At 39.4% G+C, this 26,150-nt stretch overlaps 1 protein-coding gene across 16 annotated transcripts in view; it reads right to left on the bottom strand.

Moving 5' to 3' along the window:
* Positions 1 to 26,150, bottom strand: part of zmiz1a (zinc finger, MIZ-type containing 1a) — a 165,709-nt gene that overhangs the window by 8,511 nt on the left and 131,048 nt on the right. For 8 of the 16 annotated variants that reach the window (XM_067386429.1, XM_067386428.1, XM_067386424.1 and 5 more), the window contains 17 exons: positions 16,976 to 17,011; positions 9,247 to 9,382; positions 8,566 to 8,680; positions 8,259 to 8,476; positions 7,725 to 7,920; positions 7,346 to 7,636; positions 7,060 to 7,242; positions 6,344 to 6,412; positions 6,051 to 6,219; positions 5,580 to 5,721; positions 4,936 to 5,146; positions 4,563 to 4,668; positions 4,296 to 4,456; positions 1,508 to 1,575; positions 1,338 to 1,406; positions 952 to 1,202; positions 533 to 699 (listed from right to left, as the gene is read on the bottom strand). In XM_067386429.1, coding sequence (XP_067242530.1) covers positions 533 to 699; positions 952 to 1,202; positions 1,338 to 1,406; positions 1,508 to 1,575; positions 4,296 to 4,456; positions 4,563 to 4,668; positions 4,936 to 5,146; positions 5,580 to 5,721; positions 6,051 to 6,219; positions 6,344 to 6,412; positions 7,060 to 7,242; positions 7,346 to 7,636; positions 7,725 to 7,920; positions 8,259 to 8,476; positions 8,566 to 8,680; positions 9,247 to 9,382; positions 16,976 to 17,011 — 2,588 coding nt within the window. Of the gene's footprint in view, positions 1 to 532; positions 700 to 951; positions 1,203 to 1,337; positions 1,407 to 1,507; positions 1,576 to 4,295; positions 4,457 to 4,562; positions 4,669 to 4,935; positions 5,147 to 5,579; positions 5,722 to 6,050; positions 6,220 to 6,343; positions 6,413 to 7,059; positions 7,243 to 7,345; positions 7,637 to 7,724; positions 7,921 to 8,258; positions 8,477 to 8,565; positions 8,681 to 9,246; positions 9,383 to 11,434; positions 11,473 to 12,008; positions 15,439 to 16,975; positions 17,012 to 20,978; positions 21,466 to 22,298; positions 22,504 to 26,150 lie in introns of those variants that run through there. The other 8 variants (XM_067386432.1, XM_067386434.1, XM_067386437.1 and 5 more) reach the window with 8 other exon arrangements.

Here is a 26,150-nt window from a genome sequence, read left to right as displayed (position 1 = left end):
TCATACAGGTTTGGAACAACTTGAGAGTGAGTAAATAATGACAGAATTTAAATTTTTGGGTGAACTATGCCTTTAATATTAACAGTCACAATGGTAACTGTGTGAACAGTGAACAGAAGAGCAAGCAGACAAAGTCTACAGTAATTTTCAAAATGTATTTTTGAAGGTTATGGATTTGTTACACAAGCAGTGTTTTGATAGCCGTAGCAGTGATGCTTTAAATGGGATAAATAGCATGCTGTCAGCATGATAAAATTCTAAGAAGTTGCAAATTCATCCCTTAGACATCACAGAACTGCAGCTAAAAATAAATGGAAATTCAAGTCCACTCACTAAACAACTAGTTGTTGGGTGGATAAATCCTTCTTACTCCTTTTAACGAAGACAAATAATTTTTACTCTAATATTGTTGGATGCTTGACTAATATAAGAGACTGAGATGGAGTCTTTAACTTTTGTCCCCAGGTTTAATACAAAACAATGTGGTAAAACATGTCTTAAACATCGGTGCTTGTTGCTTGAAGTGATTTACCGAGTCGGGCATGCCGTGGGCGAGAGGCTTGTCAGGAGCCATGAGGCTGTTGGGCACGTCTGGTGGATGTGAGAGCTGGGGTCCATGCATGAAGTCATTCATGGGAGCTCCGCCACCAGAGTTACTGTGGGAGAAGTCAAAGTTTCCATGGCCCTGGTAACTATTGCCTGATGCACAAAACAGAGAAACAGCAATGAGGAGCGATGACCTCAGAAGCGCAAAGACAAAGAACTAGAGAGATTTAGACAGCTTGGAAGGCAAATCAGCCTGTTAAAAGCTTGCAGGCGTAAGTTCTTCTGACTGTTACGATTGAAGGGAAAAAATTAAGCGTACCTAAACAATGAAGCTTGTAACACACTAAGGACTAGTTTATGAGACGGACAGAGAGGAAAGAGCAGAAAGTCTGATCGGGTGCTGACCTCTACCTTGGCCCCCATATTCACCATTGTTTCCTCCATGCTGAGGGGGAAGGGGGGTGTAAGGTGAAGGGCCGGGACCCAGCTGGGCAATCATATCCATCACATTAGGCATGATCATTTGACTGGGACTCATGGTTTTAAAACGCTTGGCTAGAGGGCCATCTGGGTCCTCCTTTATATGAATGTCTGACTTTATGGCCACCGGCCTCCAACTACACGTAGGGTCGATGGTGACCTCTTCAAACTCCGAACTGCAAGAATGGAACAACATTCAAGACCTTGAATAACAGAATGTTTATAATTTAACAATCGAATCTCAAGTGGATTTAATAGGACTCAATGTCACTAAAAAATTGTGGGACCCAATGTGTGAGTAATAAACTTACTTTTGAATCGCATTGAGAATTCCCCACATGTACTGATCCACCTCTAGCCCTTCCAATAATGCTGTTTTACTGGGGACAGACAGAAACATATAAAACACGCAGCCAAGAGGAACAGCGTATCACATTTATTTGGCTGCCCAAAACAATTCTTGTTGTGGTTTGCCACGTACTTGCATACAGGACATCTCCACGTTCCTCTCTCACAGTTCAGCTGCAGATAAGACTCCAAGTCAAAGCACTGCAAAAGAAAATTAACTCAAATGAAAATTCAATCAATGTAAAACAACAGATAAACATATATAAAGCCACAATTTTATTCAGGGCCTGAATTGTAGTGGCATGGGATCGTGGGTATTTTGCACAATTTGATTTCACACAATTTCCACTAGGAAATCCCAAAACACATTTACATAAATATGTAAAAAAGAATTATTGTCATTATTTTTATCATTTTGTAGTAAAAACATCCAAAACAAGAAAAATTTACCCAATAAGGAAAACAACATAAGATATTAAAAATAATTTTCCTTTTAAATGTTTATTTTACTTACGCAATGTTAATACACGTTATACTTGCAATTATAAACCTCACTAAATTTCATAAAAATTAAAAAAATTATAAAATAACTTTTAAATAAATACAAATCAAAATCAAACTATTACTAAAAAAAAATCAAATAACCATGAAGATGTGAATTAACATGTGAACAAACATTAACTTAAAGTGCCCCTATTATGCCAACTTAAAGGTCTCCTACAACATGCTTCCAATGTCAAAAATCATTTTAATTTTCTCATAATATACACTGCACATCACAAATGATTCATTCGAATATTCAGTCTCTCTAAACCCATCTTTTCCATAAGCCTACTCTGCTCTGATGGCCCAGTCTGTTGAGATTGGTCTACCGCTTACAGCGCGTGTCGGAAACAAAATGCCTATAACCATATCTGAATTTCAGCTCTGAATGCTTCCTCAGCACTTGATACACACGATGTTGTCATTTTTACATATCAATTCCAGCGTGAGTCCTCATCCTTTTGAAGTGAATGAAAAGTGGAATTGCAGCACTGAAAACAGCATCTTCTCGACATGACAACATGAATCAGACCTTTCCAGGGCTCAGCTACAAGTACAGAGGGCGGGTCAAAGTAGACATCATTTGCCAATGAAGACCATAGGTGGGCATTATGCAAATTTGTTACATTAGCCCTATTCGGATAGGACTAGAAATTTGTGTTTCACAGGCATACTTTGTGATTTTAATCCTGTCCGAATCTGCCATGTCAGTGTTTTTCTCACATAACCTCAGTAAAAATTCCAGGGCAAATTATCTACGTTTTTTTAGCAACTCAAGGGTCCTCTGAGAAATCTAATCCTGTCCGAATGCAAATCTTTGCGATTACCGATACTGTATTATACTAACGCTTTTGCTCATGTGTTTTTTGACCTACTTGAGCTACAGTTTGACACCAATCTTTTGCATGCTTTAATTTCAATATGGATTGTATGCGATAAAATGATAAAAATAAATTGATACAATTTTTAAATAGAGCCAAATCACAGAAACTGTGAAAACCCATTTTTATCAGTGTCAGGTTAGATACTTGTCTAGATGTCTCTGCTTACTTATGTGGGCTTATTATAAACAGCCACTTCTATAAACTCTTCTGAAGTTTATTTAAATAGGGTTTTAATAATAAATTTATATAAAGTTACTTATTACTATAAATAAAGTTACATCAATAAGTAATTCATTAAAAAATATATATACGCCATACATGATGCACGAAAGAACAGCAGAAGACCTTCTGTAACGCCCACATCTAGAAAACACACACTCCCATCTCTGTAATAAACAGAGAGATATTAGTCCCATGAAATCAAAGATGATAAGAATTGTAACTCAAATATCGTTTAGAAAATTCATCCCGTCTGAATAGGACTATTGTTACGTAGGTATATAACAGGAAGACTGGAATGGATTATGGCTCATTTCAACAGTACAGAAATTATTGGGGAAAAAAAAAAGATTTGTCCTTTAATCCTTAAAAATTTTGTATAAAATTTTATATTCATAAACAGCTATATTACACATGACATGAAATGTAATATTCAAAAAAGCATAAAAGGGCAATAAATTAAATTATTGAACTTAAAAATGATTAAAATATGGCTAAATTCGGTTGTCAGTTCACCTTTTAGTGCTTAATCCTGTTCTGTACACAAACAGTTCAGTAATTATGGGAGTGACAGACACATTTTCAAAAATTCTATGCAGTGTGTACAGAACCGAACAGAACTAAATGTTAATGACGTATTTTAACGTGCATCAGAGATGTTTCTCTCTTCTTTATGCACAGTGCAATCACAAGGAAAGCAGTACGGGCCTTGACTCATTTGTGTTGCCAGATCTTGCTAGAAAAACAGCAAACTAAATATCGTGACCCTCACCTGCTCGCTTAAATAACTCTGTAAACTTAATTTGATTTATGAGCCAAGCCTAAACTAAAAGCTCAAAAATGCTTATAATAAGTGGACATGGCAACACTGAAAGAGCACACACTCTGAAGCAGCCTTTCCAAGCATAAGCAAAAAACACGACACCTCCGACAACTTTGCTTTTGTTTTTTGGTCAGAATAGCGGATACCAAATACGAGAGACACCAGAACGTTGCTATGGTTACCACGGTGTCAATCATCACAGTTTCAGGAGTACTCACATGGAACTATAATTTTAGGGGACTCACTCCCACATTTAAATGCAGTTGTCACTCTTACAAACTGTAAAGTTTCAGATGTTTTGTCAAAGAGGTTTGGCTCACAAAAAAAATCTGGGAGTCACTGTCTTATATTATTTGAATTCAGGAAATCTTCAGATGTCTAGATTTTGTTTTATTAAAAAAGATTTAGAACATGATTAAGAACATGAAGACACACACTTCAGCAATGCCTACCTGCACATGTTTACAGTCATGTCCCCGGGCAGGGAGCTGGATCCGTCGGAATGTGATTGGACACTTCAGGGACACTTTGATGGCTGTCTGCTCTACTCCATCCTCTCCATTTAGTGTGGCATTCCCAGAGGACGCTGCTACACTACTGAAGTTTCTTTTAACTGCAGAAAAACAGACAAGAGACATTGCAAAGATTAGGGGTTGATTAAGATGATAACAGAGAGTGACAGACATCAGAGGATTCCAAAGAATGCAGCATCTACTTACTTTTGGTAATGCAGTGTTCGGCAGGAAGGAGCCTCTTCTTCAGGAGCCCCTGCAGGACAGATCTCACCGACGGCCTGTGGACCAGCTGCAGCACGAACAAGTGCGACTGCAACAAGACCCCGAACATGTAACAACTCGATAGCAAGCGTCTTCACCACAGAATATCCTTCACGTGATACACTATCTGTACCGTTCAGCTTACAGACAGGGAAGCATAAAACTGATACCAGCAAATGTAGTGGGAAGGCAGAGAACAGAAGCTGCTTCAAATCAGTGTTATCTGATTTCGTATCACATGCTGTATAACAGCTCTCTGACATGGCTGTTAAATGACAGACTATACATTATTGAAGGGCAGCAGTGGAATACTCACACAACAGCAGGCTGTGACCGTAATCTGGATGGTGTTTCTCCCTGGCTGACACACATGCTTTAGGTGCAGGGGTTTGTGGGATGTCTTATTGTCGCCTCTCTCAATAGTGAGGGGGGTGGCGTTGACGCTGACTTGGACGGATGCAGGCCAATTGGTGTTCATTTGTCGGTCCTCGTGATGGTAGCACTTAAACTGCAGCTCCAGATCAGATCTGTAGGACATAAAGAGAAGGTTCTAGTGTTAATGGAAAAGTTTACCCAAAATGTTCCAACACTGCTATTTTCCATTTAATGAACAAGAATGGTGACCAGAAACTGAACAGAAACTCTAAAACATGACAAAAAAAAAAAAAAGAACTTCACCAGTAGACTCAAATGCTATCTTAATTCTGAAAAAAAAGGAATTATAGTTTAATATCATAGTTTCCACTAAAATTTTTAAAAATTTCTGTTTTTTTATTGAAAAGAGCAGTGTGAACGGTCTGCTAAACAACTTCTTTTGTATTCCATGGCAGAAAGAAAATCATACGGGTTTGGAACAACATGACGGTGTGTAAATAACGACAGAAAAATGCTTAAAAATGTAAGGTTGCCATTGTGAAGAACCTGAACAGTTTATGGCAGTAACATGCACACATCACATACCTCCACATGAGCGTCTGGTGGACGGAGGGGCGCAGATGGAAGACGTGGTTACTGACGGCCAGGTTGTGCTCTAATCTGAAGGGCTCCAGCACCACTCCATCCCTCACGGGGAACGTCAGGCGAAGCTCCTCATTGGGGTTGGCTATGGGAACAAATATTAAGATTAGATGGATTCATAGTCATTCCATGTAGACTACAGTATCAATGCTTTCAAGTTTGGCTTTCACTTCACCTAGTATCACCCTTTCCCACCGAAGCACATATATTATGAATGAGCTCTGAGTGGATGTGAAAAATGCATGAATCTCAGACAAATGTGCAATGGGACTTTTTCTCTACTCAGCTGCAGGTGGCGGATCAAAGGGTTCTCAGGGGTTTATTCTGATAGACTGTGACCGAGCTTGTAATACAGACAGAGCAGAGATCAATGCAAAATTACGGTTGTGCGTGTGGTTTCTTTGCGGGACTCACTTGGAGGCGGAGGCAGAGATGTCATGCTTGGCTTCATGTCAGGAGGAAACGGGGGCTTGACATCCTGATTAGGCGACAAGTATGGAGGGATACTACTTCCTGGAGTCATGGGTGGCGTGGGGTTCCCAGGAACCGGTGAGTGTGGATAGTTCACCACCTGCCGAGGAGGCTTTAGCCAAAGAGACATACAGTTACTGAGCACAATCGCTAAATATAGAGCAGATCTGTACATATTACAAAGTACAAATGGAAGATGATTACACATATTTGTGTTTGTAAACACAAAAACCTACCCCATTTCCTTGATTATACCCATAACCACCTCCAGAGAAATTGGTGTTTTGACCATTAAATGGCTCTTGCTGAAATAGGAAAGAGCATAGAGAGTTAAAAGCAAGATAGCTGCTATTAATATTCTATTTCTAGTCTCCTAACAAGCAAAAATAAACAGTCAGGCAAACAACAGTACTAAAACTTTGTTTTCCATGACAGTTTCAATGGCAATTTTCACAGCGAGAACCAGACAAAAATATAATAAAAGATATTAATATTAAATCCTAAATAATTTTTTTTATTAAAGAACTCAATGAAAATTCACCCTATTTTGTAAATGCAGATTATAGATATTATTGTGAACATTTTTAACAATTTTGTTTTACCTCATAATTTTTAATCAACTCAATATTTTGATAAAAACGACAGACTCTTCTCTGGTAACGTATACCAGACTTCTCCAATCGTTTACTCCAGTTAAACTGTGCAATGCCCACATATCAAAATCTAATCAACAACTGAATGCATAGAACCCATTTCCTGCACTACAATTTTTTTTTTCATTAATCCGTTACACTTGGATGTACATCACAATACTGAAGAAAAGATTTGTCGCTGCTTTCTTTTATTGCAAATTTAAACAAAATGTGGCCTTTCAAAAAAAATTATTATTAAACAATTACCTCAAGAAAATTGTGTCTACTAACACTGTAAAATCCAACCAATATGAATTTACCTTATAGTATTGGCCCATGGCTACCCCTGCTGGGGGGTACTGGCCAGAGCTCTGTTGTCCTGGCATCCTCTGCCCAGGGTAATTGGGTGATGGAAGAGCTCTGGAAGCATTTGGGTTAGGGTACTGCCCTTGCTGGTTGGGAAACTGGCCATTGGGTCCAAACTGCTGGCCTCCATAATTAGGCTGTGAAAAAACAACAACAACAAAAAAAACTTAGTTCACCAACACAAATAGCGAATACAGAATGTCTGCTGAAAGTCCATTGATGAGCCAATGATGGATTTACCTCTCCTGGATAGGGCCTCTTAGTGCCCTGCATGGGCATAGACTGAGGTCTGGGTCCAGGGTAACCCTGTTGGGGCATCCTTTGCCCATGGCCACCGAATGGTCCCATCCCTGGGCCTCTGGGCTGGTTCATACCCATCGGAGGGCCACTCATGTTGGAGCTATTCATGCCACCACCCATACCAGCTGGGTTCATGCCTCCTGCCATGGACGGGGGGCCGCGGGGCCCTGGCTGGTTCATGAATTGGCTGTTGTAGCCTTGCGTCGGCCCCATCTGGAAAGAGGAGCAGACCTGTGGAGAAGGCCAGAGGCATTTCAGATGAACAAGTGGACTTATTTAGAAATCCAGGATAAGAAGCCAAAACCAGAGAGGGACCGACCTGGTTGTACTGGTTCATGTCTTTGTTGGTCTCTTGCAGGGCAGCTACGGTTGCTGTGGCAGTAGCTGTTGCCGTGGCGGCCGCAGCAGCGACAGCAGCGGCGGCGGCAGCAGCAGCAGGTTGGGTGAAATCCGAAGGTGGTCGTGTATGAGGGGGCATTCCTATACCACCTGGCGCATTCGGCCCGCCCGGGTAACTGAGTAGAAGGAATAAACATCACATAAACGTCTATATCACAACTGACAGAGACAGAAATGTCTATTTAATGGAATAAAACTTGTTGGAACACCACATAAATCTTTCCTGGATTTGCACTTGGCACAACAAGAAGGTGATATCATCCCTTTTCGAGAAAAACATCCTTGAACTGAGTGTCGGCTTGGCTTTAAAACCTTGTGTCAAGTATCACTAATGGGAGAGACTTCTATAGCTTATTGAATCTCCCAGAGTGATGCAAAGCAACTCTGTCAAACAACTTCCCATCATCCTGTCTGGAACGGCCTCTCTAATGCTTGAAACGTCTTGAAACATTACCTTGCACCAAAGCCGCCTCCTCCCGGGTGCCCTGGACGCCCATACATGCTTTGCTGCATGTAGGCCTGGTTAGATCCCCCTTTGGATGAAAACTGTTGTTGTTGGCCAGGGAACTGAGGTGAGTTGATCCCTGGGTTGTTGGCTGACATACCCGACCCTAGTGCATTGCCTCCAGGGTTCATGGGATTGTTGGTATTGGCCATGGGGTTACCCAATACCTAGATCAAAAGCAACATTTGTTAATAGATCAATGTTATCACTATCAATGTTACTGTTTTCATACAGTGACACTATATGTGTGACTCACCTGACTTTGTGACGTATTGGTAACCCCCCACACTGTTGTAACCACTGACAGCGAGCCCGGGGCCTGGTTAGTGTTTTGTTGCCAGGGAACGCTGTCATATGGAAAGGACCCATCACTACAAAACAGTGTTCAAATACTAATGTGAGATCAGTGGCATTAAAACACACATTGAGAAAAGGTTGACTCCAACACATCCCCTTCCTGACTTCAGAACATTTGTTTTTCCATGAAAGTGAAGCAGTAATGTTTGCAAAAGAGGCCAATCACCAGCCCTAGAGCACAAAATGTTCTGTTAAAATTTCCCTCTCCAGTACGGTAACATTTTCTCTGGCAATATATCAAACACTAGTTGATCTACCTAGACAGTAATGTTACGTTTTCATGTTTTTATCTGCTGTTGTTTGGAACATTGCGAGAACAAAGCTTTGTGGAGATGTCATCATGTTTACATGGCTGTTATTTAAAGCTTGGTCAATGACTTCTAGGAAAAGCCTAGTCTTCAAGATCATATGCCACATAAAAACAAACAATTCTTTGCTGGATGACTGCACTAGGACTATTTCGAGAGGAAATTCTGAGAAAGCAGAAGGGCTGAGACTACTGTGAGTTTTCAAAAGTGCTTAGAACAGCATCAGTAAGCATCGGGTTAGCAGTAGAGCAGAGTTTTGTCTGGGTACTGACCCATGCGAGAGCGAGGGCTTCATAGAGTTCATGGGTGGTTGCAAGGGTACTTTGCCCTGTGGATCACTCTGACGATTCTTCTGATGTCGCAACAAGAGTAGCCGCCCCAGCTCCTCGCACCAGGACGACAGGAGTGCTGGAGAAAAAGAGACAAACAAAGAGAAAGAGAGATCAGGAAGGATCTTTGGAAGAGAGACAAATCACCTTTTAGCTGAACAGCAATCTTCTTTATTCTATCTTCAGATTGCTATTTAGCAGGAGCAAAACTCCTCGCCATGATTCTAGACTGGATGTCATGTAGTTTGAAGAGTTCTGACTGTTTTTTCAATGTGTTGCATTGTGGTTGCAAGGGTTTTCTTGGTGATCCAAGTCCAACAATCTCATCTGGTTCCTCCTTTAATCCAAGTCTATGGAATTTTTCATGAGTTTTAGTGTAAATCATAAGGCTGATCACTTAGAAAAGTATTGTCACATGCAAATCTCTCCATAAGTCGCACAATTTGAGGTATCATTTATGTTCAAATTTCCATATTTTTAAGGTAAGGGGATTGTTCAAATGTCAACCCCCAGTACAAGCAATGGTTATAGTGGTGCCAAAAGTGTTGCAATATCTTAATCAGTTCATGTCTTTGCCACTAGAGGTCACTATAATCACAGTACAGGTACAAGCATGCTTGGGATCCTCTATAATAGCTTGTCAGTGTGCTTCTCATAGGATCATATGCTTTTCATCTGCAGTGCACTTTAAGCAGTGATCCTACTACAGAAGACCTGTCGTCCCCTCTCGTGAAGGGAGGATGATGAAGGACGGAGAGAAAGAGCAAGAAATGGGAGATGAGAATCAGTGCTGAGGTTGGTGAATCATGCCTGTGATGTGTCCTGGCAGCACTTTACTCCTGAGAGGGGTGACAAAACAAGCCTCTCACCATGGTGATGGAGTCGGTTCAGGATGGCAGCAGCTGGCACCTAGCCAGATTCTGGTCTAATCCATTTTACATGCTGCATACGGCTGAAACAGTAGTGCTGCATTTAAGTGCTCTTCATACAAACAGTCCTCATACTTTCCAACTGACACTATTTAGATAGATACTCGCTACTAGCTGAGTCATTCCATGACAAGAGTACCATTTGTGTCCACAACATCTGATCAAGTGCACTAAAAACACAAACAACTGCTATGAAGTGTTTTGTAAATGTAAGCATATTTGTTAAAAATAAATTGCAAATGTATTTTACTAAAACATTTTTGTAAATATAATAAGGAGGATATGCAGGGAGAACAGTTTGAAATGTTTCACCTCATCACACTGCCAATGTCACAAGTTCAGAATATCTCAAAATAATATTTGAACTTGAGGTGGTACAATGCAATTTATTAGAACTAAAAGACATTCTTTGTCTGAAAGAATATTTAAAATCATACAATGTACTTTAAAATTCACCATTCTAACATGAAAAAGGTGCCTGTTTCATAGAATGACTCAGAGCTGCACATAGAGAACAAGTAGGGGAAAAAAATATTCTCTAAAAAACAATCACACGCTGACAGAACAAGAACAAAAGCCAGGAACTGTTTCAATGTGGTGCTGCACCTCTAGTCTTCCATTGCCATCAAACAGATTCTGCAAGGGACCTTATAAAATATTCTCTTTCCCCTAAGACAAGTTCATACCTGGAACAATACCCCTCTTTCTTCTCTAAATCTACTTCACAGACAGTAGATGAGTAAAAAAAAAAAAAAACTGCTACGGCTATTTGAACAGAGAGGGTGGTGTCAAGAGTCCAGAATATCTCTCTCTCTCTGAGTCTGGTGCAGAGAGACAGACGTCTGTCTTGGCTCTTTCCTCTCTAAATCGATCAGCCAGTAATGACTATGAAGACTGCTCAGCTGTCTCCAGCGCCTTTATTGCTGGGGGAATGTAAACGAGCACACAAGCTCCTGAAGAACACTACAACACACACACACACACACACACACACACACACACACACACACACACACACACACACACACACACACACACACACACACACACACACACACACACACACACACACACACACACACACACACACACACACACACACACACACGCACACGCACGCACACGCACACACACACGTGCCTCAGTCTTATTTACCACAGATTGCACTTTAGGGATAGTTCACCTAAAAATAATTTACTCACCCTTTATGTCAATCCAAACCTGTATGAGTTTATTTATTCTGTGAAACAAAAAAGGAGATGTTTAGTAGAATGTACATGTTCAAAACAAAGGTGGAGGGGAACAGCCAGTGTAATTTCAGTCAGTTCCTCACACAAAGTTATGTTTTTTTTTTTTTTTGCTTTATGTTGCTTCTTTTTTAAGTTTTTTTAAGTTTTTTTTTAAGTTGAGATATGTTTGCAAATAGGCAGTGTGAATATTCAACGTAACATCTCCATTTGTGGTCTAAGGAAGACAAAGTCAAACAGGTTTGGAACAACAACAATAACTGAGTAAATGACAATTTTTATATGTATTGGAGTGACATTAGTCATTTAACTGCCTGTATTAATAACCATTTCAGAATAAAATTCATGGACCCTTAATGCATTACTGTATCCTAACTGGAGTTCTTCCAGGAAAAGGCTTTAAGTTATTCAATATCCCAGCGGCACCTGACGCACTTTCCCTTCCAAGTTCAAACACACAATTACAGTGAGAAAATCGCGTTTGTGTAAATATATCAAAGGGGTCTGTTTCAAAGAGAACGCTTCTCACCTCTCTGCGACAGGCGTGAAAGCCGTCCCAGCAGGATTGGAGCGGGAGGCTGGAATCACCCACCTACTTCAATGAGAATCATTCTACCCTGCCATTACAGAGAGCTTATCGGCCAGCTAAATCACTACCTCTGCATGCTGGCAACTGCTATTTTCTCACAAAAGACCAACTTAGAGCTCATATGACAGGTTACAGCCAGACGCCGCCTGCCAATTTTCAACTGATGTTCCCCGCCTAGCATGCCTCCCACACGTAACAAAGACTAGAGCTCTCCTGCCTGCAATTCAACCATTCAACCAGTAAACTCAAGGAAAAACAACCTAATCAACACGGTACCTTCCGGCAGCGCACAATATCTCTCACCTAGCTGAATACAGCTACACGATTTCTCCCATAAACATCATCGCCTCCACCACTACCCACGGGGCTGTGTTGTCATATTAATGCACAGCATTTACTGTATCGTGATCCCTCTCATCAGTAGGCATGCACTGATTTTGGTCCAATATTGAGCTCATATACTCAAAATGCTTCAGTAAGAAAAAAACAATATTGAGCATACACACTATATACTCTGTATAACAAAACACTAGATGCAGAACAAAATGTATATGTAACAACAATTAATTTGCATCCGTGTGAAGCTCCTGTTGTGCAAGTAGACAATTGCGCAGGCGCAGGATATGAAAAGAAAAAAAAAACATGTTTTATTATTTATATTCATTTTTTATTATATAATGAATATTCATATTTGTATATATATATTGTATATATTTTGTTTAACACAGTCATGCTGTCCTCAAATCATATGTCCCACCGTACATTACAACATTAACAAAGACCAGCAGCGAGTACCAAAAAGTTTCTCTAACAAATGATACCATGCATCCCTACTCACCAGTAAATCAGCATTAATCACATTTCTCTTTCATTCCCTGTATTAAAACGCCTCTCTCAGTCTCCGTTTTCCTTTCATCTGTCTCCCTTCCCTCATTTAGTCCTATTCGCATTGCCAGACACCTGCTCCAGAAAGGGTTGTGTTGAGTGTTAAATTGGCAGTAGGCTACAGTAGCTCTATGCTGGGTCTGTGGCAATGACCATTTCGGTGGCATGGCTGTGTGTTGGGACTATGTCAGCAGGCATTATGGTGGCAGGGCTGGCTCACAGCGGTGTGCACCAGGCAGTGATCCCAGCAGGAAGAGAAGAGTACCAACATAGAGCACAGTTCTCAGAAAGCCATGCCAGATGCTAAAATTGAGGTTTGCTTACACTAGCCAGACTCTAATACAGTCTGAGACTTAGCATTCTTTGTGTGCCATTTATCACCACACGGCAGCTGCAACAACTGTTGTTAAACAGTGTAAAAAGTAATTTCAGAGTGAGAACAAATACATTAACAGTGTTTACAAATGAATGGGTTATACAGTCACATTATGTCATCATAAAACACTTAACATGTTAATATTGTAAAAAAACATTATGATAATAATAATAATCAATCTTTTAAAAAGACAGCACTCCAAGTGAGCAGACAGCCACATTTGCTAGAAATGTAAGATCTGAGACTCATACTAGCCATGTTATGCCATTCCTAAAGGTGCCAGACTGCAGCAGAAACCATCTTACTGAGGGGACAACAGCCTGTGGCTCTACAGACTTCTGGCAAAACAGAGCAGAGAGACAGACACTACATAAACCAACCCAAACCAACCCCCCTCCCTGTCTGCTCATTGTCTAGAGAAGAGGCTCTTCAAGCAGGTTTAGTGAGCTTTGAATAACTGACCAGGGTAAATCCCCAAATGATCCGGTGTATAGGGAAGCCAGGTCACCCCCGGTTACCCAAATCGCCTCTGAGGCCGCCCCAAGAATGTTTGCCTATCATTCCTTCTAAGGTTGGCTGCTTCATCTCTGCCAGAATCCCATCTCGACCAAACTCTCATTTCTTGCCCAGTTTTACTGGCTTAAATTAAGAGCTTTTTGATTAAGATGTTGCTAATAAAAAGTGGACGTCACTCAGTAAATGGAGGTTAGGACAAGTGAGTTGGGTCAAAATGGACAAAATCAAGCAGAAACTTAAATATTTAATCAAAGGGTCTGTTCCAAAAACCCAGTGAGCTGCCATGCTGTCTTACTACCTACATAGACAGCATCCTAATTGAAATGGAACCCCATAAGTGACTGATTTGGGCACTCTACATGGGCAACACATACAAATAGCACTCTGCACAATGACTCAACTTGCAACTGATTCCATTGAGTTTTACATTAGCATGTTGCTAAGCTAAAATATGCAAAAGCATGCACTGTACACACAATAATTTCTAATAAAGTATTTGTTGTTCTTGTTGACTCGATTAAGTTTTGAATGTAAATTTCGTCCACCTTGTTGGATTATCTTTTTTTCCATTGTGCTTGTGGCAATGCATTTATTTAAGGATTACCATACTTGCCTTAAATATGGCAAAATGAGGTATCTTAGAAGGCAGAAAAAGATGCTTTCAATGATGCTTCAAAATGCTAGGCAGGCAGCTCAATAGGACTTGGAACTGAGCTAATGTTTGGTGAAGTTAAATATCTGATTTCTTGCCAAAGGCCAAACCTCATTAAAAGAATTACACAATCTATGTCCTGCCCACTCCTTATTCAAAGAATGCATTAGATATTTGACTGGTCCAGCTTTGGAAAGTTGGAAGATTTCAAACCCAAAGAAGATGTCTAGAAAGTAAATGTGGATGGAATTCACAAGCCATATTTTCAAACGTCATCAGAGACGTTTTCTCTCACCCTCTCCCTCAATCTGCGAGTCTGTGAGAGTATCAGACCGATGCCACAGTGAATTGGCAGACGTGCAGACTGACCTTCCTGGACCACTCAGTAAAAAAAATAAGCAACCCTGCTGTCCACATGGCCATACTGTGTCTGCCCTTCATCCTCACCTCACTGAGACCATCACATAACCTCACCTGACCTATAAAAGCAATAAAACAGAAATCCAACAGCAAATACTGCCCATGGGTAATGGAGAAAGTTAAGATATATTTTTACTGATACCTAGAATGACAAAAGATCAATTATGCAATAATTTAGTCTTTTATGCAACAAAACGAAAAAGAAAACAATATGATTATGAATTGTAGCTTAAGTCACAGGTAATGTTTGTTTGAAAATACTGGTCCCTGGTGGACTAATTTTTTACAGATTCCTCCGCAATTCATCCATCCTAAATACTTCAATCTGTTATTGCAGGTCTTTCCCAGTGAGTATAAGCAGCTTAAAGGAGAACTTCCCAACAGTCTTCATAGAGAGATTTGTGTAATACCACCACACACAAGCCAGAAAAGTGCACACTTTTGACGTGTACACAAGAAGAGACAAGAAAAAATGCAAGGTGTATAACAAGGAAGCATCCCAGAGCTAAAATTCTTCAGGCTAAATAATTATTCTAAGAGTTTAACCTTTTTTAAATGACAATTTTAGCCATATCTACACTTTGCTGCCTAATAGGTATGCACAGAATTCCGCCAAAAAGATCAACCATCATTTACAAAGTTCTTTACATTCCTTGCTAAATGTTCAGTAATATAACATTTTGGATTATTTGCTTATGCTTCCAGCTATCAAAAACAACAAAGTACTGTCACTACAATATATATATATATATATATATATATATATATATATATATATATATATATATATATATATATATATATATATATATATATATATATATATATATATAAAATTACTCCCAGTGCCGAAAGAAGAGAAAAATGGCAGCAGATGCTGTTTGTGCCTGCTAAGAGGGATGGTTTAACTGTAAAAATGCACTGCTGATGTGACTGTGGCTTGGTGAGGTCTATAAAACAGTCTTCCCTTAGTGCTCAATGGCCGGCAGTACAGCAGACATGTGCTCAAGCAGTGCACTACTATTAACTAATGACACAGGGCAGGTCCTCATGTACGAGAGGCTCACATATTAATTAAGGCCAGAGTTGAACCTGAGTGCAGTCTACACACACACACACACACACACGTAGGAGTTATTAACCTTTAACTGAGGCTAACAGGCCACAAAGTGACCACCGTTTACACCTAGTGACGTAACCACTCAGGACACTCTCCAGCACAACACACACACACAGAAAAGCAGTCAGAAACTTGCAGATTAAAACACTTCACACACATTTACACAAACACAACAGAACAGATGAAACTGATATTTCTCATTTGAATACATACATAAACGCTCACATGTCGGTGTCTGTTTCTGTCAGTGACAGATGTAATGCGCTTCCTACAGTGCAGAAACATCCGCACAATGTGCGCTCCCTGACTTTCTGCTGTCTGTTTGAGAGAATCGAAACAGCTTGATGCCCTTTTGAATTGGAAAGGATTTTGAAGCACACGGCACAGTGCATTGTCGCTACAGATTCGGCTAAAATGGAAATGAATGACTGCGATGAAACGGGGAAGAGCAAAAGACCGGCACACAACACAGGGCAGCCCTAGAAGTGAGTGACATACAGATGAAGGCTATGTTTTGAACATAAAATACCACAAAATGGGACGTCAATCCTATTCAATGAGCTGCACAGTCCGGACAAATAAAAAAAAAGATGGAACCCTGGGCTGTAATCCTACAGTGCCTGCGCAATAGATGACGGGAGAAAATCCCGGGATAATCTGAGATGACAGTGCAGCCCATGCGTCTGTGAAACAGGTATGGATGCTCAGTCAGAAGCCAAATGACCCCCCAACACACACCCCGCAACAAAGGAAGCACATCAAAAGCATCTGCGTCACTGTGATTCATCTCCTGTGACTGTGTACATATGAATTAAAAAACAAAAACAGAATGAATGCCCAGGGTGATGATGAAGAGAGAGAGAGAGAGAGAGAGAGAGAAAGAGCTCTCCACTAGATGTGTTTCACAAGCCAAACAATGCTATAACACAGAAGAGTACCTGTGTCACTCTGACATCTCCTGCAGGTGGTGGTTTCTGTAGGGTTCAAATTCAACATTTTACTCAAGGGGGCAAAGCAATATTAAGACAAGATAGTATTAGTAAGCAGAGTTGACGTCATCAATGAGTGAGCTGATGTCCTGGTTGAATTGATGGGACTTGACGGGACCCTTTTTCTGTTCTGGTCTGCTGTGCGATATACTGACTTCTCATCTTAGAGGAAGAAATTATCTAAAAATCAACGGATTCGCTGAAATATTCCAGGTGCTTGCACATTTGTCAGAAATCTCATGCTCAGAAGAGTTTTATACAGATTTTGGTCCATCACAATGATATAATTATTAATAAACAGTGATGCATTTAAAAGTATTTATAAACAGTGTTTGATTCTTTTGAATTTGATTCCTAAATCCTAACATGACATTCCAACATCTACAAATCTAAATATGTCAAAAATACAGCACAGAATATCTCATGACATCATTTTAATTACAGTTATGCATAAATCCTCATGATGCTTCATATGACTAACACACTTGTGACTGTATGAGGAAACATCTAAATATCAAATTAGTCATATTAACAACATTCTCAACTCTACTCAACTGTCACTATTTTTTCCTAAAGGCTCTGACTACTTTATAGTACTAATGGAAATTCTCTTTAAAACAGATCCTTAAGACAAGACAATTCAGCCACAGATGGTTAATCTTATCTGTTCATTCATATCCTTATTCACATCTTTTGTGAGTGTGTGTGTATATTTTTACAGAAAACTTATCAATAGAACAATCTAAAATAACAGTATAATCTTTAAATAATTATATCTATATAATATAATGTATTCCTGAGATGGCAAAGCTGAATTTTCAGCATCATTACTCCAGTCTTCAGTGTCACATGATCCTTCCGAAATCATTCTAATATGTTAATTTTGTGCTTGAGAAACTTATTAACAATGTTGAAAACAGCTTTTTGTGGAAACATCATACTTTCCCAGGTTTCTTCAATAAATAGAAAGTTCAAAAGCACAGAATTTTTTTGAAATAGAAATCTTGTAACATTATAATTTTCTTTACTTTCACATTTAAACTATTTAATGCATCTTTGCTGAATAAAAGTATTAATTTCATTAAAAAAAAAAAAAAAAACTTTACTGAATCCAAAATTTTGTACAATACTGTATGTTTCTGGAATTGTTATAAATGTATCAGATTAAATATATCAGCTTGCAGTGATTTTTACCCTTAACCATAAAATGGAGGAAATAGCAATAAAATGCAAGTTATGTTTTATAAATAGTTATACTTATGAGTATTATTATTATATGTACTGTAGTTCACTGGACTACTGTAGACTGTTTATGGTTGCCAAGCAACATATAGCAACTTAGTACATCAATATAGAAAGTGTTATCTGTATTTTTACATCTTTAAACGCAGCTCATCCAATCAGAATTTAAAATCTAAACTATTCTATCATAAACCTTTACAGTAATCAGACAGTTTATGGTTTGTTTTGTTTGTTAACACAGCCTACTTCTTGTGACGTTTACCTTGTATCCACTTTGTAACCATGGGCAACAGTAAATGTTTGCGCTAGGGAAATGGCACTTTATCGGGGTCTGTGGAAAATTCATGAAATGCATTTGCTAGTTGGCTTTTTGCATTCAGTTGAACAAAAGCTAGAGCTTTAAAGCTGTAAAATATAACCTCTGATGTATGTTATCATCTTAAGGGGCCATTCACACAGAACACAAGGTCTAGAGATGTGTTTTTTAAAAGTTATTTTTTATCTTATTTTATCTTGAGTGGCACAATTTTAGAAAGCTGTGTCATGCACAAGACACTGCTAAAGACTCAAGACGCGAGCACAACAGTCAAACACATCAGTCTAGCATGTGATTACATTGAAAAACAATGGAAAAGTAGTGCAGTGGAATGGAAAAAAGCATTCTGTGTGAACCGGCCCCAAGACCTACATCTTTTAGCCACTTATTAAAAAATGCAGCAATAAAGGACATGTTTAAAGTGATCATGTGATGCTATTTTAAAAGTTCATTATTTTGTTTATTTGGTGTAATAGAATTGGTTGAGATACTTTAATGCTAAAAAAAAAAAAAAAAAAAAAAAAAAAATTCACACACTGTTCATTACTGGAGTACCTCTATTCCTAGTCTGTCTGTAAGCACTGATTTCTACAAAGGCCCTTTTTCCGAAAAGCTCAGAGTGCTCTGACTGGACAGCAGACACAGTGCATTGTGATTGGCCTAACACTACAAGCATGTGTTGAAAATATAACAGCATTTACCATTATCGCAAGCTTCAGCTTCTACGGCATTAAGAAATTGTAAACACAGTTACAATCTGCAAGCTGTCGGTTTTACCATATCAGTTTGAGCCCGAGTCGGATTGTGAAAATGCAGATGATCAAGCCAATCGATCAGGCCAAACTTTGAGCACGACTTGAGCAGAGCGTTTCACGGTGGTAAGCAGTTTTCATATACAGCCGGTGCTGTGCTCTCCCAGGATCAGGAAGCTGTCCCCCCTTAAAATACACTGTACACAAGCAAAATTTGGGTTGTACAGCTTTATAAAGAAATCTTAACCTCTGGTTCCTAACAAACAGGTTTTGCTTTCGGAGCATCTCCACAACATGACGACAACAAAACAATACACATAAGCCTCGTCTTCTTTCTTTGTATATGCCTTTGGACAGGCATTCTGCTAATATTTCACATTGTGACATAGATGTTTGAGGAAATAATATCTGGACTTCAATCGAGGACTTTTAGGCAGATCTGGAGCAATGTTCTCTGTTAGATAGCTCATAGTCTCCCGCAAAGGGATTTATTCTTTGTAACTTTGCAGATCCTATACATACACAAAGAGATACATTACACACTAAAGGTAAAAGGAAAAGCAAAAAGCATCATAGGACCCCTTTAAGTCGACAATTTATTCAAATAATTCTAAATGTATTGGGATGCATTCTAAAAATCCCAATACTATACCTCTCAAAATTACACTTTCTAAAAACATGGAAATCCAAAGAGGTGTCTTATTGTCTTCTCAACCTCAAGAGAAACTAGCGTCATTTTAAATAGCTTAAGAAGTTTAAACTTGTTTAAATGTATGCCAAAACATTAGCACAACATCTGCATGTTTAAATAAAGTAATTCCACCAAACACAATCGACACATGGGCAAAAAGCACCGAGCTATTAAAAGCTCCTCACCACTGAGGAGGAAGTTTCACACATGAACAGCAGGATCCTCATTACAGCAAACTGCTGTTTATTTCCCCATCAGCATGCACTCAGAGGCCAAGAGCTTTAACAAAACTTCACAGGAACCTGTAGACTTTGCTCCAGCAGTATATTATCCTTACGACGCTTTAACTGCCGCCCTGTAGCAGTTACAAGAAACAACTACTTACTATAAATATCTAGGGATTGTGCCTAGACGCAGACAGTGCTGTAGAAACACAAGAGATGAAGCCAGCTTTCTAAATATACAAACAGCAGGGGCACAGCAAGCACACATCCCCCCACTTTCAGAAATTCCCACGTTCATTCCCCTTTCAAATCGCCCCTACGGCCCATAGAACAGAACCTCCAATGCAATGCAAAAAACTTTCCTCCCATCCGATGATTTACAACCCCGTAAAGAACGGACATGCAATCGCCACCAACAGTAGCCGGTGAAGAGCGAGAGCTGCTCCATGTAACGGGCTGGAGCCAAGCTGTCGCCAGATTCACATCAAACAGCTAAAGGACTGACAAAAACACTGTGCCTCAAGTAGGTCAGCTCTCCTCCTGGAGATAATCAAGCCCACTCTGACCCTCTATGTGTGAGCGTTTGTGTAGGAGAAGGGGAACTAGGTCAAACGCGCTCAGTTGTTACGACTCGATCATGCGCAGGTCTCTTTACGAGTTAGTTCCTGCGCATACATACACCTGCCTGCAACTCGTCTGCATGCACTCCGGCTGTCACGTGACTTACCAACGGTCGAGATCGGGCTCTCATCGCAGTCTTCTCATTGCACAGAAAAAAAAAAGGGATTTTACCAGCAGGCAAAGACGAACCCGTGAGAAATCTACGAGCTTTCTGTCTATCTCGGTCTGATTGTCTGGGGCTCTCTCTCTGTTTTCCCCTCTCTTCGCCTGTCCAGCGACTGCACAATGCACATCAATTATTCAGCGGCGGTCTCTGGGTTTCCAGTGCAAAGCCAATCACAGATGGAGTTCTGTGCTAATGGGCTCCTGCTATACCTGGCTCCTCTGCTCCAAGACGTAGCCCACAGGGAATCAGGTTAAGCTCTTCGAAAACTTCAGACACACACACACACATACACAATGACAGCCTGTAAACTGTCTGCAGTGCAAAACCACAAAATGAACAGGAAGCACTCTTGTTTCAAAAGGGTTAAAAAAGAAAAAAGAAAAAGCAGCAAGAGAGAGAGAAAAAGAGAGAGGGACGTGGGGGCAGGAAAAAAAAGAAGGGAGACAGAGGAAGAAAAAGCAGCAAATGTCCTCTCACCTCAGATTTATGGTGTTTTAAGTGACGTCCACATGCCTAAAACCCTCGCTCATTTGGAACTGATGGAAGCCACACATTCACACATACACAAACACACAAGCATGCACACACACACACACACACACACCCATGCAATGCGACGGCCACTTTGCCAGAGGGCGGAAGGGGGGGAAAGCAAGAGCGGCTCACATTTCAAACTTGCAAAGAGGGGGGCGGGGCCTATCACAGCAGATGGGCTGTATCTTGGCCAGTGACCAAATCATCCAGAGAAAGACTGAGAACAAACAACACGCTTGGATCAATTCAGTTAAAGCTGTGTTCGCAGACCCGCGATTACTGCTATCAAAGCGGGTGAATCCCGTCCATTGGAGAGCTAATCACATGACACCGATGTATAAATCCATCAGACCGTGCACGCTAATTAAGCCCGGGGCTGGTGGGCGGCCCTCTTGAGTGTCATGTGAGGGTGAAATTAATGGAAACTGTGTTAGCTTTTAACGCTAAGTGCCTAACTTGACACTTGCTAACACTGTTAATTACACACATCTAAAAGTGTTGAATATCAGAAAGAGATCCAGCACTTCCCCAGGCTGTCAATAGTGTACGTCCATTAATGAATTAATACATAGCTGTTCTTCAGTCCTTGAATTAGCGTCGCTTAATCTGCTAATAAAAATGCTGTATCAACAGCAGGATTTTTCTTGACGCTGCAAAAAAAGCACTGTAATAAATTCCACTGACATCAAATTAGCAATAATTCATTAAGTTGCCTCAAAGACTTACAATGAAGCACGAAGCATCAAGACCTCAGCGTGCACACCGTCTCCGCGGCCGGCATTGAAGTGCTGCGTGTGACAGATACCTTTAATATCAAGCTACAAGGGGATGAAATAACTCAGAGAAAATGAGAGATGTCAAGGCTACGGGCTACATGAAAAAGAAGGTGAAGAGCTAAAGCTGGCTCAAACAGGAACTTGAGCTTCCTTCAACTTTTACTGCAAAGCAGTGAGTCATAACCCTCCACCAACACAAACACACCACTCCAGTCATTCTCTCTTGCTCTGAACTTCAGTACTTTACAAATGAGCAATCTTATGATAAACTATTTAGATTTTTTTTAAATATAAGAATTCAATATAATAAAGCATTATTGCTGCAGATTATGAGCTACACACACAAAAAAAAAAAAAAAAAAACTGGAGCAACTAGATGTAACTGAACAGTTGCTGAGTGATTACATCAGAAGGAAAGAAAAGAATATATTGAAAAGTGTATATAAGCAGAGTCCAAAATTAACTTTTTGTCTCACCAGAGAATGGTTGAATTTTCTACTGAGCATAAATTCTTAACTTCTATATATAAATTATGTTTTTGTGCAGTTAAGACATTTATCAAAAGTAAAAGTACACATTTTTCTTTTTACAATTCTAAATATTACTATCAAACTGACAAATAACTATTTTACTTAAATAGCCAAAGCCAACATTCATTTACATTTGTTTCTTGGCGACTGTTAATTCTGGAATCTAGATACGAATGCTCATATAAAGCCAACAAATTATATATCTTTCGATGTTGCAATCTCAAAGACATGGTGGATGTCTGAAGTATAAAGTGAGAACTGTATGCAGACAGAGGTAAGCAGGGTTTGCGGTTATATCAAACCAAAGGGGAGGTCCCGGGCTTGAGTTTCTTGTGTATTTGTGCTCGTGTCTTCTCTGTAAACCATGTGTGTACATGACATGAGAATTACGGCTGGGTGCTGGAAAGCGATCCGTCACCCTCGACATGGCGGATTGGTTGCTCTCTTGACGTGCCTTCCAGCTGGGCTGATTTACAAGCTGCTGACAGACTTCCTATGTAGAGCAGGAACATTCCTCACCATTGCATTGAGAGATTCATTTCACCCCACAGTGTGACTATTGGCCAACATAATATTTTTACCCATCCGCTACTCAGAGAAGAGACATGTGTCAGCTTTACTTTGAACAACTATATCTGTAAATAAAAAGCAATATGGTGAAAGGTCTCTCACTAAAATGTGATTAAAAGTGAGCACCATCACTCAATAAGATTGTTTAGTGTTGAGTGTTTTCTATTTTGATATCATTTTTAAATTTTATTTATTCATGTGATGGCAAAGCTGATGGCAAAGCTGAATACTAAAAACTGCTCAATATTTTTGTGGAAACCGGCATGTGTTTTTTTTTTTTTCTGGATTCTATGATGAGTATAAAGTTTTAAAAAAGAAACAGCATTTGTATTATATATAGTATTTTTTGTCTTGTTTTAAATAACACAAACTCTGAAATTCTTCTTCTGCCAAATCTGCTCAATAACAGACTTTAAAAACACTTAAATTGAGACACACCCTGCAATTATCTTGTCGCAACATCTCACTCTGAACAATGGCGCACTATCTCCGGTCCTGTGTGCAGGCACAAACGTGATGACTTTTTTTTTCAGGAAAATGTTTAAATAATAGCAGGCTTTCTGAATAGGGGTATGCGAGTCAGAAACATGTCCTAATAGACAAACTCATTAGCTGTCAGTCTCTCAACTAACCTGCTCTCGATTAAATATCAGCATGACACATACAGAAGGAAGAACTTGATTTTGATCTAAACGAGGAGACTGTTGTGACTGACAGCACTGTTGAAATACTATCAAAAGCAATTGTGATGCTGTGTATAATTAACATATGCTCAATAAAAGCGTCTCAGACAAGGTATTTAACGTTTCTTGGTACAGACACAACTGTGTGCTCTAAAGAGGGAGATTTTAGACTAAATTATCTTATTGGACTGACAGTGGGGTGCCAAACAAAGCCTGGTTAAAAAGTCTGTCAGTAGCATGTAAGCAGAGAAGATCAGACTAAATAAGAGCGCACACACAAAAACGCATGCAAACACACAGTGGACAGATAATTCCCATAATCACAGATTAATACTGCCAGATAATCCCGCTGACAGAGAGGTCAGCACTCACAAACCAGCACGTACTGACAGACTAGACTTCACACACACACACACACCACATCTCTGACACATTCCTGAAGATCACATGGTGATTATGCCAAACACGCTTTCATCACTTTGCACTGATTATATCTGCCTTTTATCAGGGCATGGTAAAAATAATTTCTCAATTAGTATGTTTGTATTGTTTTCCAGTATAAATACATAGAGTAAACATCTTTACAACTAGATACATTTACTGTACTACGAAACTGCATAAGCTATTAACACTTTTTTCTCGTCTTAAGCATTAATTATTAAAATTCAATGAGGTTTAAACTTCAAACAAGAAACTGATTTTCAACAGTGTAATAAAATACACAATTATATAAAATATACAATAATATAATATATATTTATATTATACTATATTACACTATTATACTATATTTAATAATGTTATATTATTTTTTATCATTTATTTATTTTTATTTTTCTCTACCCCATGATTTAATAAATATTTTTTATTTTATTTTATTAATTTACAATTTATATAAAATTATATTTTGCAACTTTTGTACATATTTAATTAATATTTATTAATATTTAATTAAAAATATATTATATGTTTCCAATTTTACACAATTTAGCTTTTCAAGTAAATTCTTATTTTTACCAGAAAACAAGACCAATATACCGATTAAGTTGTTTTTTTGTGTGTTTTTTTTGCAGTGACAAATGCGTTCTCATTACCTTTGTCAAAAAAAAAAAAAAAAAAAAAAAAATACAGGCTCTAAGCTCAAGCATCTAATGAGGTTCAAGTGTGTTTGATTTGCCAAAAATCATATATCGAAAAACAAAGGAATCCAGCTGCCCATTTTATAGCACTATAACTGTTTAAATATAACATTAAAAAGAACTCAAAGCATAAATATATGAATTACATTTATCTTACAAGACATATTCTGGCGTTTATCCATTACAGGTACTTAACATTCTTTTACGGGAGGCAAATAAAAGCGTAATTCTGAGTGCAAGTGGATGACTTTTGGCCATCCTCACAGGCAAGTGTCAGCTGCATTGTATATCACAGAGACAGCAAAACATGACGGATTTATCCTGCAGCCGGTGACTGCCTCTACATGGCCGCCTGATTGTGCATTGATCGTGTAATGTGGGAGTGTCTCGCTTCTCTAAGGCTCTGAGCGAGCCAGACACACTGAACTCCGGTGTGTGGTGTCGGGTGGCCGCCCCTCTGTCGCCATCCTGCCTGTCACTGGGTTTTCGCTGGGGCTGCACTTTCTCAACAAATCCCTGACCCGACGTGCATATCCTTTCTGTCTGTTTTTCCATTTGCATTTTTTGTGTGTTTGCGTGAAGGATGTAGACTGATAAAGAGAGAAAGAGTATGTGGCATCAAGGAGGACAGAAAATGAGAGGGACCGAGAGTGGGTTTATGAGACTGAGCTCTGCCACTGACGTCTGCGTGTCTGGGGCAGCAGACGCCCTTATGATAGAGGTAAGATGGATGCCCCCATGATGCACTGACAGAGAGGAAGTCTGAGTCATATCTGCTTCCAGCCATTTCTTTATCACCAGCTGCTCTGAATGTAACCACTGCTATATACAGTCTGTTTGAACTGAACTGAAATATCTCACACAACTTTCTCATGCAACA

This window comes from Chanodichthys erythropterus, chromosome 5 (assembly GCF_024489055.1).
Source record: "Chanodichthys erythropterus isolate Z2021 chromosome 5, ASM2448905v1, whole genome shotgun sequence".
NCBI classification, from domain to species: Eukaryota; Metazoa; Chordata; class Actinopteri; order Cypriniformes; family Xenocyprididae; genus Chanodichthys; species Chanodichthys erythropterus.
Note: the sequence above shows the minus strand (reverse complement) of the source record. Positions and strands in the feature narration are given on the sequence as shown.